Raw genomic sequence first — 16,135 nt, forward strand, 5'->3', positions numbered from 1 at the left:
TTGTATAAAAATAAAGATTTCTTATATTTTGAACAATTTAGTAATTCAATCGTAAGTTTGTTGTGTACATGATATCACTTGTAGCACAAAAAAAAGAAAAAGAAAAAAAGAAAAATGTTTTTGGTAATTACAATATCTTATATGAAGAAACATTGAAATCAAGCAAAACATTTCTAATATTTAAATTTAGTATTGAAACCATTCTTATTTTCTATCCTTTTTAACATTAAATTCGTTTCAACTTGTACTCTTCTGTTCTAGTTTTGATATTAAAATTGCTTCGCTGTATTATTTAAAGACGTTTGTCGTTTTTTTTTTATTCTGATAACTTTTTTTTTACTCTTTTATCCAATACTATTTCAAAAGGAATAACTTGTAAATAAATATTAGGATCTTGTTCTTTAAGTGATTAGTTGAAAGCTGTAAAATCACTGTTTTTAGGGGTAACATTTTCTTGATTTGAGAAAAACTAAGAGGTTTGGAGGGATTCAATTTCTTTGTTAAAGGAAAAACAAATATTGTGTTAGCTGCAGAACTGTAGCTCTCTGCTTGAGAAAATTCGGATAGATAAAGCAGAGAGCTACAGAGCCAAGCGTTGTAAAAACCTTCGATTTACGCCGACGATTTTTCGTCGCTCACTATGGGTATTTATTCGTGTATTTAATACTTTCCCAAGCTTTGGAAATAATTTTAAATGGTATTTCATAATTACTTATACATTCAACTTTGATTCCTGATCATTTACTTACCTCTCAACGCTAACAAATGGCTGTTTGTGGTTACGGACGTCGAAATGGAACTCTTTTACACCGACATTACAAAACTATATAAAGGACTGTTTCAGTGTACTTTACTAGATTTACCCCTTGTAATACATATTGTGACCCCACCCTACCCCACTGATCATAATTTAGACAATTTGAAATCTACACTACCCCAGGATGCTTCCATATTTAAGTTTCAGCTTTTCTGTCCCAGTTGTTATTAAGAAGATTTTCAAAGCTTTTTCCTATATATTTCTATGTAAAACTTTAATTCCCCATTGTGTCCCCGCCCAATCCCCAGGGGTCATGATTTGAACAATTTAGAATCTACACTACCCCAGGATGCTTCCATATAAGTTTCAGCTTTTCAGGCACAGTGGTTCTTGAGAAGAAGATTTTCAAAGATGTTTCCTATATATTTCTATGTAAAACTTTGATTCCCCATTGTGGCCCCGCCCAACCCCCGGGGGTCATGATTTGTATAATTTAGAATCTACACTACCCCAGGATGCTTCCACATAAGTTTCAGCTTTTCTGGCACAGTGGTTCTTGAGAAGAAGATTTTCAAAGTTTTTTCCTATATATTTCTATGAAAAACTTTGATTCCCCATTGTGGCCCCGCCCAATCCCCGGGGGTTATGATTTGAACAATTTAGAATCTACACTATCCCAGGATGTTTCCACATAAGTCTCAGCTTTTCAGGCACAGTGGTTCTTGAGAAGAAGATTTTCAAAGTTTTTTCCTATATATTTCTATGAAAAACTTTGATTCCCCATTGTGGCCCCGCCCAATCCCCGGGGGTTATGATTTGAACAATTTAGAATCTACACTACCCCAGGATGCTTCCACATAAGTTTCAGCTTTTCTGACACAGTGGTTCTTGAGAAGAAGATTTTCAAAGATTTTTCCTATATATTTCTATGTAAAACTTTGATTCCCCATTGTGGCCCCGCCCAATCCCCGGGGGTCTTGATTTGAACAATTTAGAATCTACACTATCTCAGAATGTTTCCACATAAGTCTCAGCTTTTCAGGCACAGTGGTTCTTGAGAAGAAGATTTTCAAAGTTTTTTCCTATATATTTCTATGAAAAACTTTGATTCCCCATTGTGGCCCCGCCCAATCCCCGGGGGTTATGATTTGAACAATTTAGAATATACACTACCCCAGGATGCTTCCACATAAGTTTCAGCTTTTCTGACACAGTGGTTCTTGAGAAGAAGATCTTCAAAGATTTTTCCTATATATTTCTATGTAAAACTTTGATTCCCCATTGTGGCCCCGCCCAATCCCCGGGGGTTATGATTTGAACAATTTAGAATCTACACTACCCCAGGATGCTTCCACATAAGTTTCAGCTTTTCTGGCCCCGTGGTTCTTGAGAAGAAGATTTTTTAATGACCCCACCCTATTTTTGTCTTTTCTTGATTATCTCCCCTTGCGAGGGGATATGTCCCTTCATTTTAACAATTTAAATTCCCCTTCACCCAAGAATGCTTTGTACCAAGTTTGGTCAAAATTGGCCCAGTGGTTCTTGAGAAGAAGTCGAAAATGTGAAAAGTTTACGGACGGACGGACAGACGGACAGACGGACGGACGGACGGACGACGGACACAATGTGATCAGAAAAGCTCACTTGAGCCTTCGGCTCAGGTGAGCTAAAAACCAATAAGTACCTTGTTTTGGGAAGAGAATCTCTAACTGAGGTGGTTGGAATCGAAACTGTCCTCTTCTTATGTCTGTTTCATTTTCTTTCAGAGTCTTTCCTAGTTCTTCTTTTGGGAAGAATTTATCAAAGCAAATTCTTACTGCATCAGTTCCAACTTGCAATAACATTAATATCTTGGCAAAATTATCTATATAATAGAAATATAACCAAATTGTCTCCATTAATCGAAAAAAAAATATGGGTAAGATGAAAGAAGATGAAAAATATAAATTATTCATTCAATACCTTCTCAAATATATCAACTGAAAATAAGTCTACAGTAAAGGATATGAACTAATTAATAAATATTAGGAAAAGAAAAGGCCGTATCTGCTCCTCATGTGATTGTTTAAGTTGATTTCGTTTTATACATATGATACATACAGTTTAAGTTTAAGCAAACAGGATAAGCAAGAGATAAGGGGACATATCTGACAAATTATTTGATTTTAATGCATTTATCTATATGTTGCTTCAATGCTAAGTGCATATTGAAATTGGAAAAATCCTCATAATTGTATATTTTTAGAATTTTGTATTGATTTACTGAACTCTTTGATAAGTTTCTCTTTTTTCTAACAAAATGATATAAAATAACAATACTATTGACAATCATTTCTAGCGAAAATTTACATACATATATAATTTGTATATATATGACTGATTCATTTTCATTGATTTGAATTATTCTGTGTACACCAATGTCCCTTTCACAAGACAATATATTACTAGAAAACTTAGTCTCTCTGATATTCTATAATCTGTGCTACGTAAATTCAAGGGAAATGTGAAACGAACAGAGGATTCTATCTGAAAATTTAGTAGAGATACCTTTAGGATGTGACTTACTGGTTCCAGAACTACTTGATGGTGAATGTTTATCTTCAGTAAGCTTAGTTTCATCGTCGTGTACCTTTAATATGTAAAAGTTTAAATATTTACACTAAAACGGTGTACACTGTATGCCCATCATTAATGATCAATTTAAATCAAATAATACTACAAACAAAATTTCACAAATGGAAAACACGGAAAAGGTATAACAAACTTTCGTTTAACTCTCACATTACAAATGAATGTTTCAGTGAAAACAATGAGTGAGTGAAATGACAAGTTCCATTTTTGCTCTCGACTTGCAGTTTTCATATTTCATATTTTCATATATATACATATATAAACTCTGATTTTAACTAAAATAAAGCGAAACTACATTTTTTTTTCACACATCCCCAGTAAATATTGGAATTATGATTTGAATAAGTATACACATATGTTGCACAATAATGATGTATATTTCTCTGAACGCTACGATGACCTTCTTATCAAAATCAGCCTTTAAAGACTTTTTTTTACCCCAATAGGAATTATACTTCAAATTTTACCAAATTCCTTTATTTTAGGAAATTAATTAAACAACTTGTATTCACTCTCTATGAATTTTAGATTGCCTTTCCTTCTTTAATTTCAAATTTATCGTATCTAACCCTTTTTAACATTTTTTGTAGAAATTTAATCCTCTCTTTCTTCAGATTTAAAACTTCCATCGTAACCTTTTTTTTCAAAATTGAGTTAACTTAAGACTGTAAAGTTCAAATAGGAGTCATGTAGCCAAGATATACGCACAGAACACTCAAAGTATGATCCCAGAATATTAAAAATTTTCAGAAACTAAATCTTACAGTAAAACTTAACTCCTTTTTTCTTCTGGAAAAAACAACTATTAAAATTAAATACCTGGATCCAAAATTTCATGATATCCTTTGAGTTGATGTTATGCATTCTCCCAACTGGACAGGCAGGGCACTGAAAATTAGGTTTTATAAAATCCGATTGGGGGATCACAGAACTTTCATTGTTATCACAGAATCCCGTAGCTTTGCATTTGAAAGCGTGCGAAAATTTAGAGTCTGTATGAAATGTTTCTGAGAGAATGTTCAGTATATTGTCGATCTTGTGCTTTATTTGTTGACATATAGATTTATCGACTTCTCCTTCAATTACAAACACTTGTGACTGAATTTCTGTTGGTGTCATACCAATCAAAATGTTATGATTCTCAAAACAAAACACAGCTACTGTCTGGTAAATGCATAGTTCATCACGACTTGAATTAAGTTTCCATGGTATTTGAATGCAAATAGCTACTAGACGCTGAAAAATTCCAGCAGGAAGAGCATCAAAGACGTAGCAGAGGATGGATGAGGCAGGGTATGATGAAAAGTATTCTGCAGGAAATGGTTTCTTGTTCATACAGGGGACATACCATTTGTTTTCATCCATTTTAGCCAGGAGTCCTAGCTTCTCCATGTAGCGCATGATATCTTCTTTGTATTCAAGGTACCCATTGTTGTTCATTTTCCATATCGCAGACAGCAGTGTGTCACTCAGTTCTCCAGTTTCATTAAATTTATCCCATTGTGAGGCAAGCTTAAATAAATCCTCTGCTGCATGGTTTTTATCGGTAATGACATTTTTGAATGCATCTGCAAACCATTGAACATCAAGAATTATGATTCCTCTAAGAAATTCTTGGTCAAAGTGTAAAATTTCTCTGATGTCATGGAAAAAGTGCAGCATGGTGTTAATATCTTTGACTGCTTCCAGCTTCAATTCCTGTGGCAATGCGTCATTGAAAGCCAAAAGTGTCTCTTTGTTGATGATTTTAAGGTTTTTCTTTTCTTGGAAGAATTTTTCAAACATTGCCCAGGAGTATGGAAGTTTCTCTCCCCAGTGATCAAGATTTTTGACAACATAAACAACTGACAGCTTGATTTTTTCAATGCATTCATTTTCATGGAATCCAACAGCAAACATCCTTTCCCTGTCAAAATGCCTTTGCAGAGACGCATCCTTTGTTTCCAAGCTCGTCCATATCTCACGGAAAAACTTTTCTTTCTCCTGGTAAAAAAGAGTTATTGAGTTTAAAAGTATGAAGCTAGCAGACAATGGATTTAGCTGTTCTTGAAAAAATGCTTTTTTATTTTACTTTTGAATTTGATCCTCATTTGTGACTTCTTCTTACACTTAGGGATCATTTGAAAGATTGATTAAAAGAAATTTGAATCTTCATTACCTTACATTAGGATCCTTACATGTCAACATGATTAAACATAGCCTTTATGTTACTGAGATTTTTCTTCTCTATATTGATAATTAAAATTTTGATCACAAACTGTGGATATGGAAAATGTGACCTTTGCACCCGTTTTAATATGCATTACTTCTTTTAAAAAATTGTAACAAAGCAACTGAATACTTGTAGAAAATGTAATATAGCTATCAATAATGGATAGGACTGGGCCGTAGTTATTACCAGTTATACCGCACGTATCAGCTGTTTGTCACGTGACTTGTATCAAAAATAGAATTGTTAAGGGGGCTGTCTACAACGTCACAACATGGCGTACTTCCGTAAAAACGCCATTTTGATCCCAAATGATCAGATTCAAATTCACTTAACACCGATAAATCACTGAGTATAACACAACATGCGATATTGTGGATGGAATGTACATTATAACACATGAATTAATACAGTGTATCGCCCAGTACGTATCCTTTCTTTAAAAATGAATTGTTTGTCAATTTATTCAATTTCTACTTATTTAATTATTAAATAATACATTCACAAACTTATTAGAATAAGATTTTTAGATGAGAAAAAAATGATATAAAACATGGCTTGTCCATATGCTAATTCACCATTACGTGTCAAAACGCCATACACTCAGAAATTTATTTCTCCAATAATCATATATGCTTTTCAGCAAAATATATCCACCCAAAAATGCAAATTTGATAAGATAAGACATATGTATTATCTTCCCATCGACTAGAGGATACTCGGTTCTCAATTTGTATACACCCGACTGAATGGTTATACCCGGTGAAATTTCGCATGACCCAAACGTTTGATCACCATTGATTGTCAGCTGTTTACAAGTATGGGAAACGTCCAGGTTTTAGACGAAGTGTGCATCTGGTTAAAGAATTTCTTTTACCGCTTTTGGCCATTTACCATCTTAACTTGTTTTGTTATATATATAGCACCGGATAACACATGCAAGTTGGATAAAAACGGTAAGTAAATCTACCTTTCTCAATACCATGAATTCACTAAATACATGTCTTTGTCATTGACTGGAAACGCGATGATTTTCGCTTAAACTCATTGAAAAACAATACATGTACAATACGAACTTCTTTCAATGTCCTTGCGTGACATTTGTTAATACTTGTGCAAGTAGAGTTTATTTGAAGTTTATATATAAAAAAAACAGTACCAAGATATTTGAGTCCACTCTTAAAGCGGATCTCTCACACCTGAATTTTTGTGATGTTTATAAATTTTTGACAGTTTTTCAATTCTTTTCAATTTCTTTTTTTCATTGTTTTTACCCTTTGATATAATATATCTTTTCAGATATTGAAGAGGATCCAACCAGCTATTCTCAAGAAAATGCTGTTTTAGTTTATCTTTTGTCTATTTTTGTAAATTTAAATAAAAATTATGTTGATTTTATTTTTATCTTTGTTGGTTATTATTTCAATATTTTATAACGCTAAACTTTGAAGAGAAATTTAAAGCACTGGGCTTTTAAAAATATAGATAGGAGGGATTTTAACAAAATAAATAAAATATTTCAAATATTTCTAAAAAATAAATTGAAGTACTTTGGAACCTTATTTTATCGGATATGGGGTCTATTATTAGAAACAAATGCATGCAACAAAAATCAGTTGTTCTTTATAGGTGTAGAGAGCCCCCTTAAGCTGAAGGTAGGAAATGGGGATAGTGCAAGGGCATACGCTTGGTTTTCAAGAAAAAAGTTGATACACATTAAAATATGTTTATTTCCTCTACCCAAAAAGTGCTAGGAGCTAGTCAGTGCTGTTTGTGAAGTACTGAAAATTTTGCCGAATATTCGATATTCTCTACATTCCTTGTCCCTGCGCAGCTCCATTGCTACTAGATAAATTTATATTCTATACACATTGTATTTAATAAATTATTTTCTTTTAGTTTAAATGATTAGATTTAAAAATTAGCCATGAAATCAAATTTATTTAAGCATTCTTATTATTATTTAACCAGTAAATCTAGTCCTTTGGATCACTTGTGCTGTGTCATGTCAAGGTTGATGACGTCATATTTGACGTAAGACTTCCCTCTATTACTCAACTGTATTGCTATCAAGTATTGCATTTTTACAAGATTTTATAAATAATCGATAGAATTAATTCAAGTTGTTATTTACGAATGATCATATAGTTAATTTTTAAAATTTAAGAACATTGAATTATCATCATGATCATAGAGCAAGTCTTCAGGAGAAAATTTTTAATAGAAATGAAAGCACAAAGTTGAGTCCATAAATTGGTATATTTGTTAGAAAGAAATTAATAGAAATTGGCAATCTGTAATACATAAAGAAAAACTATCTCTTTGTCAAAAATCTTTCAAATAAGATTCATATTTTTCAAATCCCCTGGTTCTTAAGAAGTTTTTTTTTTTAAAAATAGCACCACGCAGTACAGTTAAGGTGCGCAATGGAAATATCGGCTAAATTTTGTATTTAAAAATGTATTCGTAATCGGGATGGTGACTATTTTTAGTACATTATTTATATAGGACAATTGTAATTATGATTAATAACTACATATCGAGGACGATTATTTTTTATATTTAGACTAGTCACGTGATGCGGCAGTCACGCGATTTTAGCACATTGACTTGAAGTATTGATGTTACATATAAATATCACTAGTGCAAGGGCATAATCAAGTTAAATTTCAAAGTTTAGTATATAAATATTTTCAAAAAGCATTGTAGTTTCTAAAAAGAGCTGCGATCCTGTCTAAATTCTGCAATTTCATTGTTAAAATTATACTTGTATGACCTTATGCTATATTTTTTGCTGGTCAGCGGCATGAAATATTGATATAATTAAATTGTTTTTAAGATTTCATCAGGATCGCAGCACTTTTCAGATACCTTATTAGTTCTATAGTTGTAATGAAAAATATTACTTTGATCCATAGAGTGTATGCCCTTGCACTAGATCGATTTATTAAGACCCCACACATTACCCTCTGATGTACTTGCATACAAATATACGGTAGTGTCGATTAAATACGTAATGTACAGAAAATATATTAATAAAAAATAGCGAAGAAGACATTAAATTCAAGTTATTGTCCCATAGAATTTCTGTATATAATATTTTATTTAATTAGAAAATACGTATTTTGTTGAGAAAATATTACTTGATCTGTCTCTCAATGCATACAAAGTACGTCACGTTGTACGAAATGACGTCATATTGACAAGTGTATTGCGATCGGTGACTTGTTTATAACTTGTTATGTGGGATTTAACTAACGACAAAACAACACGCTGTAGTAAGTTTTTATGTAGTTTGATGATTTTTTACTGGTTAAATTAGCAAATAAACTCATTCTGTGGAATTTTAAAGAAATGTTGTATGACGTATATTGTGTATGGTGTCATAGTCAAGTTTTCCCGTACAAATTAGGCTCCGCCTCCTTTTTGTAACCTTAACTGTGCTGCGCACCCAGTTTTAACTACTTCTTGGTAATATCTACTTGGTATAGACATGGGCCTTGATTTGAACAAACTTAAATTCCCTTTACCTGTATTATAGTATAGCTTTACAGTATAATCTGATAATATAATAACATAATATAATATAATTGATCAAAACGTTCCTTTGTTCTTCGGCTTCGAAGAGCTAAAAAAGCTTTTGCAGTACCTCTTTTGTCTTTTTTTCAGCATGAGTGCCCACCAGTAACACAGGAGCCTTTCCACTGCTGTATTGATGAATGGACTTGGCCCAGAACGTTAGATAGTCTGAATAAAATAAAAATCAATATTTACTCAGTAAATTTATAAGTGTTCATGATACACCATCCTGTAAGCCTACATAAAACTACAAGTAGTAGTCTATATCGTGTTTATGAGTGTATTCACCTTCAAAAGAAAAAAAATATTTATCTTTAACAAGAACTCAATCATACATGTAAGACTATCAATAAAGTTGCAAATTCCTGAGGCCTAAATCCTGTTCAGTTGATATTAATGAAATACATGTATTATGAAACCTCGGTAATGAGCAATGAACATAAGCCTAATTTTGAATGTATGGCCTTTTTATAGACTTGACTAAATCCATAGACCATAAGGATCATCTCAATCTGTTGTTATATCTTCATAGCAGTTTTCAAGGTCATTGTATCGACCAGAGAACTTTCGAATTTATGAATTTAACATGTTTAAAAGAGATTGCTTGTCAATTATAAAAATTAAGCAGAAAGACCTTCAATACTTATAATGCATTTGCTTCGACAGAAACTAGACAACTACACAAAATAAACACTAATTATGTAATAAAAACATACCTTTGTGTGTCCACCCTTCGTAAATTGAACCTTCCTGGCTACAGACTTCTTTTCCCACCTTTTCAAGTAATTTCTTTTCCATATTAAGCACTAGGATGAAGAATGCCCTTGGACTCAGAAAAATCTGGTGTGAGGCATAATATGAACACTGTCCCGCAAAGTCTACCATAGTAATTTTTTTCTCTGGTTCATCCGATGCATCTTTGGAGACTCGTAAAATTCCCGATATTTCTGATTCTTTTGGAATATTTTGTTTGTCTTCAATCATTTCCTCTTTTTCCAGAAAGGCAGCAGCTTCATTCCCTTTACGTGATTCAGATTCTGTATTCAAGCTCTCATGTGTAATTTCTTCATCGCTGACCGAATCTTTATCGCTTGTTCTACTGCCTGTATCTTCCTGATTTCCTTTCTCTTCAATGTTCAAGTTTTTCATGTCACCAGATAATTCTGCAGGTTTGTCCTGAACACTCTTTTGTTGGCTTGATTCATCAATTTTAACTTTAAAGCGTTGTTTTTGGCTGGATGTGTTTACTGTAAAACGAAAATAAAATTTTAATTTTTCTTTTTTAATCATTCTTTTATTTTTTTTTTAAATACAAAGCCTTGAACATCACTAGCTTAGCTGATCCAATCTAATTAAAATTAGATGTTAGATCTGCTCACATACTTGCCACACTAACATCTAACAACATCCCATAGAGGGTCACGTCAGAATGTCAAAATCTGACATGACCCTCTTTGGGAATTTTAATTAGATTGTAGCTGATCCAACTTATTTCATAAAGTTTAGAACTAGTCAGGCACAAAGGTCAGACTCATCTCTCTCTCTTCTCTCACTCTCTCTGTGTGTACATAAACTAAACATTTGTTCAACTTTATAATAGAACTAGATATCATTGAGATGGTGGCCATCTCAAAGGGCCCCGCTTTTACCTTACATGAAAATGTAAGGTAGCTGAAAAGGGTTAATTTTGAAGGTGTTTGAGATTAAAAGGGACAAAAAGTAACTATAACTCTTTGAAAAATAATACTAACAATTAATAAAACGTTCAGAAATGTATCCTCTATGAATATTGTTGCATATCCTCTATCATAATATGGAAGGAAAATCACATACCCAGTCAATTTGTTTGAGACCGAGAGGACTTAAGGGAAAGAAATTATGCTCCAAACAAAGATTTTAAACAGAGAGGCTATTTTTGACCTTGACCCTTGACCTAGAAATTTTGTTCAAGGTCACTGCACATCACTGGCACCCTCTGAGTGAAGTATGAGCCACATTGGACAAAGGGGAGAAAGGACATGCTACGGACAAGGAGTTTTCATATAATAATAATATGATTCTGCTATGACCTTAACCTTAGAACTAGAAACATGGTTCAAAAACACTGCACATCCCTTACCCAAAGCCAATTTGTGAGTGAAGTATGATCCACAATAGACCGATAGGAAAGAAAATATGCTAGGAACAAAGATTTTCATATAATTCTGCTGTGATCTTAACCTTTGTCCTAGAAACATGGTTCAAGGTCATTGCACACCCTTCACCTAAAGGCACTTTTTGAAATAGGTATGAACCTAGTTGGACAAAGGGCAGAAATATGCTCCAAACAAGGATTTTCATACAATTCTACTATAACATTAACCTTTGACCTAGAAACATGATTCAAGGTCAATGCACACCCTTTATCCAAAGGCACTCTGTGGGTGAAGTATGAGCCAGATTGCGCCAAGGGAAGAAAAGATAGGCTCCGGACAAGGATTTTTCAAATAATTCTGCCATGACCTTGACCTTTGACCTATAAACATGGTTCAAGGTCACTGCACACTGGTTGCACCAGAGCACTCTGTGGGTGAAGTATGAGCCAGAAGGGGAGAGAAGATATGCTCCCAACACAAATTTTTCATATAATTCTTTGACCTTGACCTTTGACCAAGAAACATGGTTCAAGATTTGTTTGTTAAACATTATCACCCGGCGGCAGCAAAGTTTGAAAAAGCTATTTTTAGTATATAGGTCACAGTCAAGGTCATTTATCTTGATGTCATTTGCAAGAACTTAATTAGTGGAGTATGCATACCAAATATGAAGTCCCTATCTCTAATGGTTCAAAACTTATGGCAAAAAGTTGAAAAGAACTTTTTTTAGCATATACTCTTAGGTCACATTCAAGGTCACAAGGTCATTGACCTTGATGTCATTTGAGAAAACTTTATTAGTGGAGTATTCATACCAAATATGAAAGTTGAAAAAGCTATTCTTAGCATATAGGTCACAGTCAAGGTCAGAAGGTCATTGACCTTGATGTTATTTTAAAGAACATTATTAGTGGAGTACATGTATGTATACCAAATATGAAGTCTCTGTCTCTTATGGTTTAAAAGTTTTTACAAAGGTTTAAGTTGACAATTAAGACAAACAAACAGACAAACAGATAAACATACAAACAGACAAGACAAAAACAATATACGCCCTGGATCTATCGATCCAGGCGCATAAAAATGCATTTCAACTGCCCCTACCACACATGAACCCCTGACCCTTTGGCCTAGATCCACACATTGCACAATTTTTGAAAAGGCATCCTTGCTTTTCAAAAATATTTGATTAATACCAAGGAGCAGATTTCAAACAATTCATTCATTTTCAGTATATAAGAACAGCCCCCTCTCCTCTATGGTACCCCTGACCCTGGGTTTTTGAAATTCACAATTCTGGACGATAAGGGCCATTGCTTAGCATAACTATAAAGATAGTTCATCTGCTTAATACATGTACACAGGAACAGAGAAGAAAATTTTCAAAGATTTAATGTATTTTCACTGTATAATCAATAAAGCCCTGCCCTAACACCAGAACCTCTGACCCTTGGGCCATAAAATTCAAAAATTTGGAAGAGGCATTCTTGCTCATTATAACTATGTACTTAGTTTATTAGGAGCAGAGAAGAAGAATTTCAAAGAATTCATGTATTTTCACTATATATTCAATAGAGCCCCGCCCTAACACCAGAACCCCTGACCTGGGGTCATACTATTCACAATTTCGGTATAGGCACTCTTGCTCATTATAACTATGTATTGATTTATCTAATACCCAGGCGACCGTTTCACTAACAAATCGTAGATCGTAAACTTACGATAACGTTTACGATTGCTAGAGGTGCACGGTAAACGAGCGTTTCACAAAACATATTGTAAACGTAGTACTTACGACTGGCGAGTTACGATCAACTTATTGGAACTCTTCTGACAAAGGAGGTGTATTTCTTTTTGTTTGAGAGTGAGAGAAGATGAGAGAGAAAGAAGGAAATATTACGAAATAAAAATAAAAATTTTTCATTATTTGTCTTAGACTTCAAAAATAAAGACAGACAGAAAGAGAAACAAGAGGCCCATGGGCCACATCGCTCACCTGAGAAGCTTTGGCCATTCTGTACTTTACTAGATTTACCCCTTGTAATACATATTGTGACCCCACCCTACCCCACTGATCATAATTTAGACAATTTGAAATCTACACTACCCCAGGATGCTTCCATATTTAAGTTTCAGCTTTTCTGTCCCAGTTGTTATTAAGAAGATTTTCAAAGCTTTTTCCTATATATTTCTATGTAAAACTTTAATTCCCCATTGTGTCCCCGCCCAATCCCCAGGGGTCATGATTTGAACAATTTAGAATCTACACTACCCCAGGATGCTTCCATATAAGTTTCAGCTTTTCAGGCACAGTGGTTCTTGAGAAGAAGATTTTCAAAGATGTTTCCTATATATTTCTATGTAAAACTTTGATTCCCCATTGTGGCCCCGCCCAACCCCCGGGGGTCATGATTTGTATAATTTAGAATCTACACTACCCCAGGATGCTTCCACATAAGTTTCAGCTTTTCTGGCACAGTGGTTCTTGAGAAGAAGATTTTCAAAGTTTTTTCCTATATATTTCTATGTAAAACTTTGATTCCCCATTGTGGCCCCGCCCAATCCCCGGGGGTTATGATTTGAACAATTTAGAATCTACACTATCCCAGGATGATTCCACATAAGTTTCAGCTTTTCAGGCACAGTGGTTCTTGAGAAGAAGATTTTCAAAGATTTTTCCTATATATTTCTATGTAAAACTTTGACTCCCCATTGTGGCCCCGCCCAATCCCCGGGGGTTATGATTTGAACAATTTAGAATCTACACTACCCCAGGATGCTTCCACATAAGTTTCAGCTTTTCTGACACAGTGGTTCTTGAGAAGAAGATTTTCAAAGATTTTTCCTATATATTTCTATGTAAAACTTTGATTCCCCATTGTGGCCCCGCCCAATCCCCGGGGGTCTTGATTTGAACAATTTAGAATCTACACTACCCCAGGATGGTTCCACATAAGTTTCAGCTTTTCTGGCACAGTGGTTCTTGAGAAGAAGATTTTCAAAGATTTTTCCTATATATTTCTATGAAAAACTTTGATTCCCCATTGTGGCCCCGCCCAATCCCCGGGGGTTATGATTTGAACAATTTAGAATATACACTACCCCAGGATGCTTCCACATAAGTTTCAGCTTTTCTGACACAGTGGTTCTTGAGAAGAAGATTTTCAAAGATTTTTCCTATATATTTCTATGTAAAACTTTGATTCCCCATTGTGGCCCCGCCCAATCCCCGGGGGTTATGATTTGAACAATTTAGAATCTACACTACCCCAGGATGCTTCCACATAAGTTTCAACTTTTCTGGCCCAGTGGTTCTTGAGAAGAAGATTTTTTAATGACCCCACCCTATTTTTGTCTTTTCTTGATTATCTCCCCTTGCGAGGGGATATGTCCCTTCATTTTAACAATTTAAATTCCCCTTCACCCAAGATGCTTTGTACCAAGTTTGGTCAAAATTGGCCCAGTGGTTCTTGAGAAGAAGTCGAAAATGTGAAAAGTTTACAGACGGACAGACAGACGGACGGACGGACGGACGACGGACACAATGTGATCAGAAAAGCTCACTTGAGCCTTCGGCTCAGGTGAGCTAAAAAAGACAGAAAATGGAAAATAGATCTCTTAAATGAAAAAAATATAATTTATACATCTATTCTATGCATAAAATTTGACTCATTGACAAGTTCCTTTTTTATAACTAGGATCAAATTATACGTATCGAATATCTTTATTCATTCTTGCATTTATGTATCTTAATTATCAAGTATACTCCACAATGGTGTATAATGTTTTGTTTTACTTAACTCTAAAAGTTATTTTACTCCCTGCTAAAAATTATGACACACTTGTGGTGAAACAAAACATATTAAAAAAGTTTTTTCACCCCGACTGTATACGTATTTACATTTTTGTTTCATGAGTCTGTTAGAAATTACAATTAATTGATACAATTCGGCATGTTTATTATTTAAAATATTGCCAAAACTCGCACGCATGTTTTAAAAAGTATTTTTAAATCAGTATAAATAAGTAAGCAAAGATATTAGCAAACTATCCATTGCAATATCTCGTTCAAATCTTAAACATCGGGAAAAAATAATACAGGAAATATATACTCTTCAAAAAAAGAAACGCATAGTAGGAACAATGCCCTGAAAATTTGCAAGTTAATCTTATAAAACAAATTTGTTCAATTTAAATCTCTAAATTGTTTCAAATTGTCTTTAACAAACGCTGATCCAACAACCGACAAAACCCTCCTTGTATACCTTGTATAATAGTTTGTATATATTAGAGCTAAGCCTGTAGCATTGGTTTAAAACAAGAGGCCCAAGGGCCTTGAATCGCTCTTCTGATAAATTGTACAATCTATCACTTCTATTAGAAGCCTCCAACTCTATTAGTATCATTAGACCCAAAATGCATCAACTTACAAAGTTTGATACTATTTAGCCAGTTAAGACTGAAGATATTATAATATAATTATAAAATACCATAAGTAGGTCACAGTGACATACCTTTTGAGTGAAATTTTCTGAGGACTCAAGATACATAAAGTGACCTACATTTTGGTCAACATTCTCTGAAAACCCAAGATGCATCATCTGACAAAGTTTGACGATTCTAAGCCAATTAGTACCAGAGATAATTAGATAAAGCCATCAAATGTCAAAAGTAGGTCACGGTGACCTACTTTTTGGTCGACGTTATCCAAAAACCCAAGATGCCTAAACTGACAAAATTTGATGATTCTAAGCCAATAAGTACCTGAGATATTCAAAAGAAGGTCACCATGACATACTTCTTGTTGGACATTCAATGAAACCC

General features: G+C 33.9%; 1 protein-coding gene across 3 annotated transcripts in view; it reads right to left on the reverse strand.

Annotated features, from left to right (window-relative positions):
* Positions 1 to 16,135, reverse strand: part of LOC134246257 (uncharacterized) — a 35,618-nt gene that overhangs the window by 3,399 nt on the left and 16,084 nt on the right. The window contains exons 4-8 of one of the 3 annotated variants that reach the window (XM_062728591.1): positions 9,893 to 10,423; positions 9,247 to 9,344; positions 4,208 to 5,371; positions 3,338 to 3,386; positions 2,442 to 2,621 (exon numbers count right to left, since the gene is read on the reverse strand). In XM_062728591.1, coding sequence (XP_062584575.1) covers positions 2,442 to 2,621; positions 3,338 to 3,386; positions 4,208 to 5,371; positions 9,247 to 9,344; positions 9,893 to 10,423 — 2,022 coding nt within the window. Of the gene's footprint in view, positions 1 to 2,441; positions 2,622 to 3,304; positions 3,387 to 4,207; positions 5,372 to 9,246; positions 9,345 to 9,892; positions 10,424 to 16,135 lie in introns of all 3 variants that reach the window. The other 2 variants (XM_062728590.1, XM_062728589.1) reach the window with 2 other exon arrangements.

Source organism: Saccostrea cucullata, unplaced genomic scaffold (genome assembly GCF_032062105.1).
Source record: "Saccostrea cucullata isolate Sc308-1 unplaced genomic scaffold, CSIRO_AGI_Scuc_v1 ctg6282, whole genome shotgun sequence".
In the NCBI taxonomy this organism is placed as follows: Eukaryota; Metazoa; Mollusca; class Bivalvia; order Ostreida; family Ostreidae; genus Saccostrea; species Saccostrea cuccullata.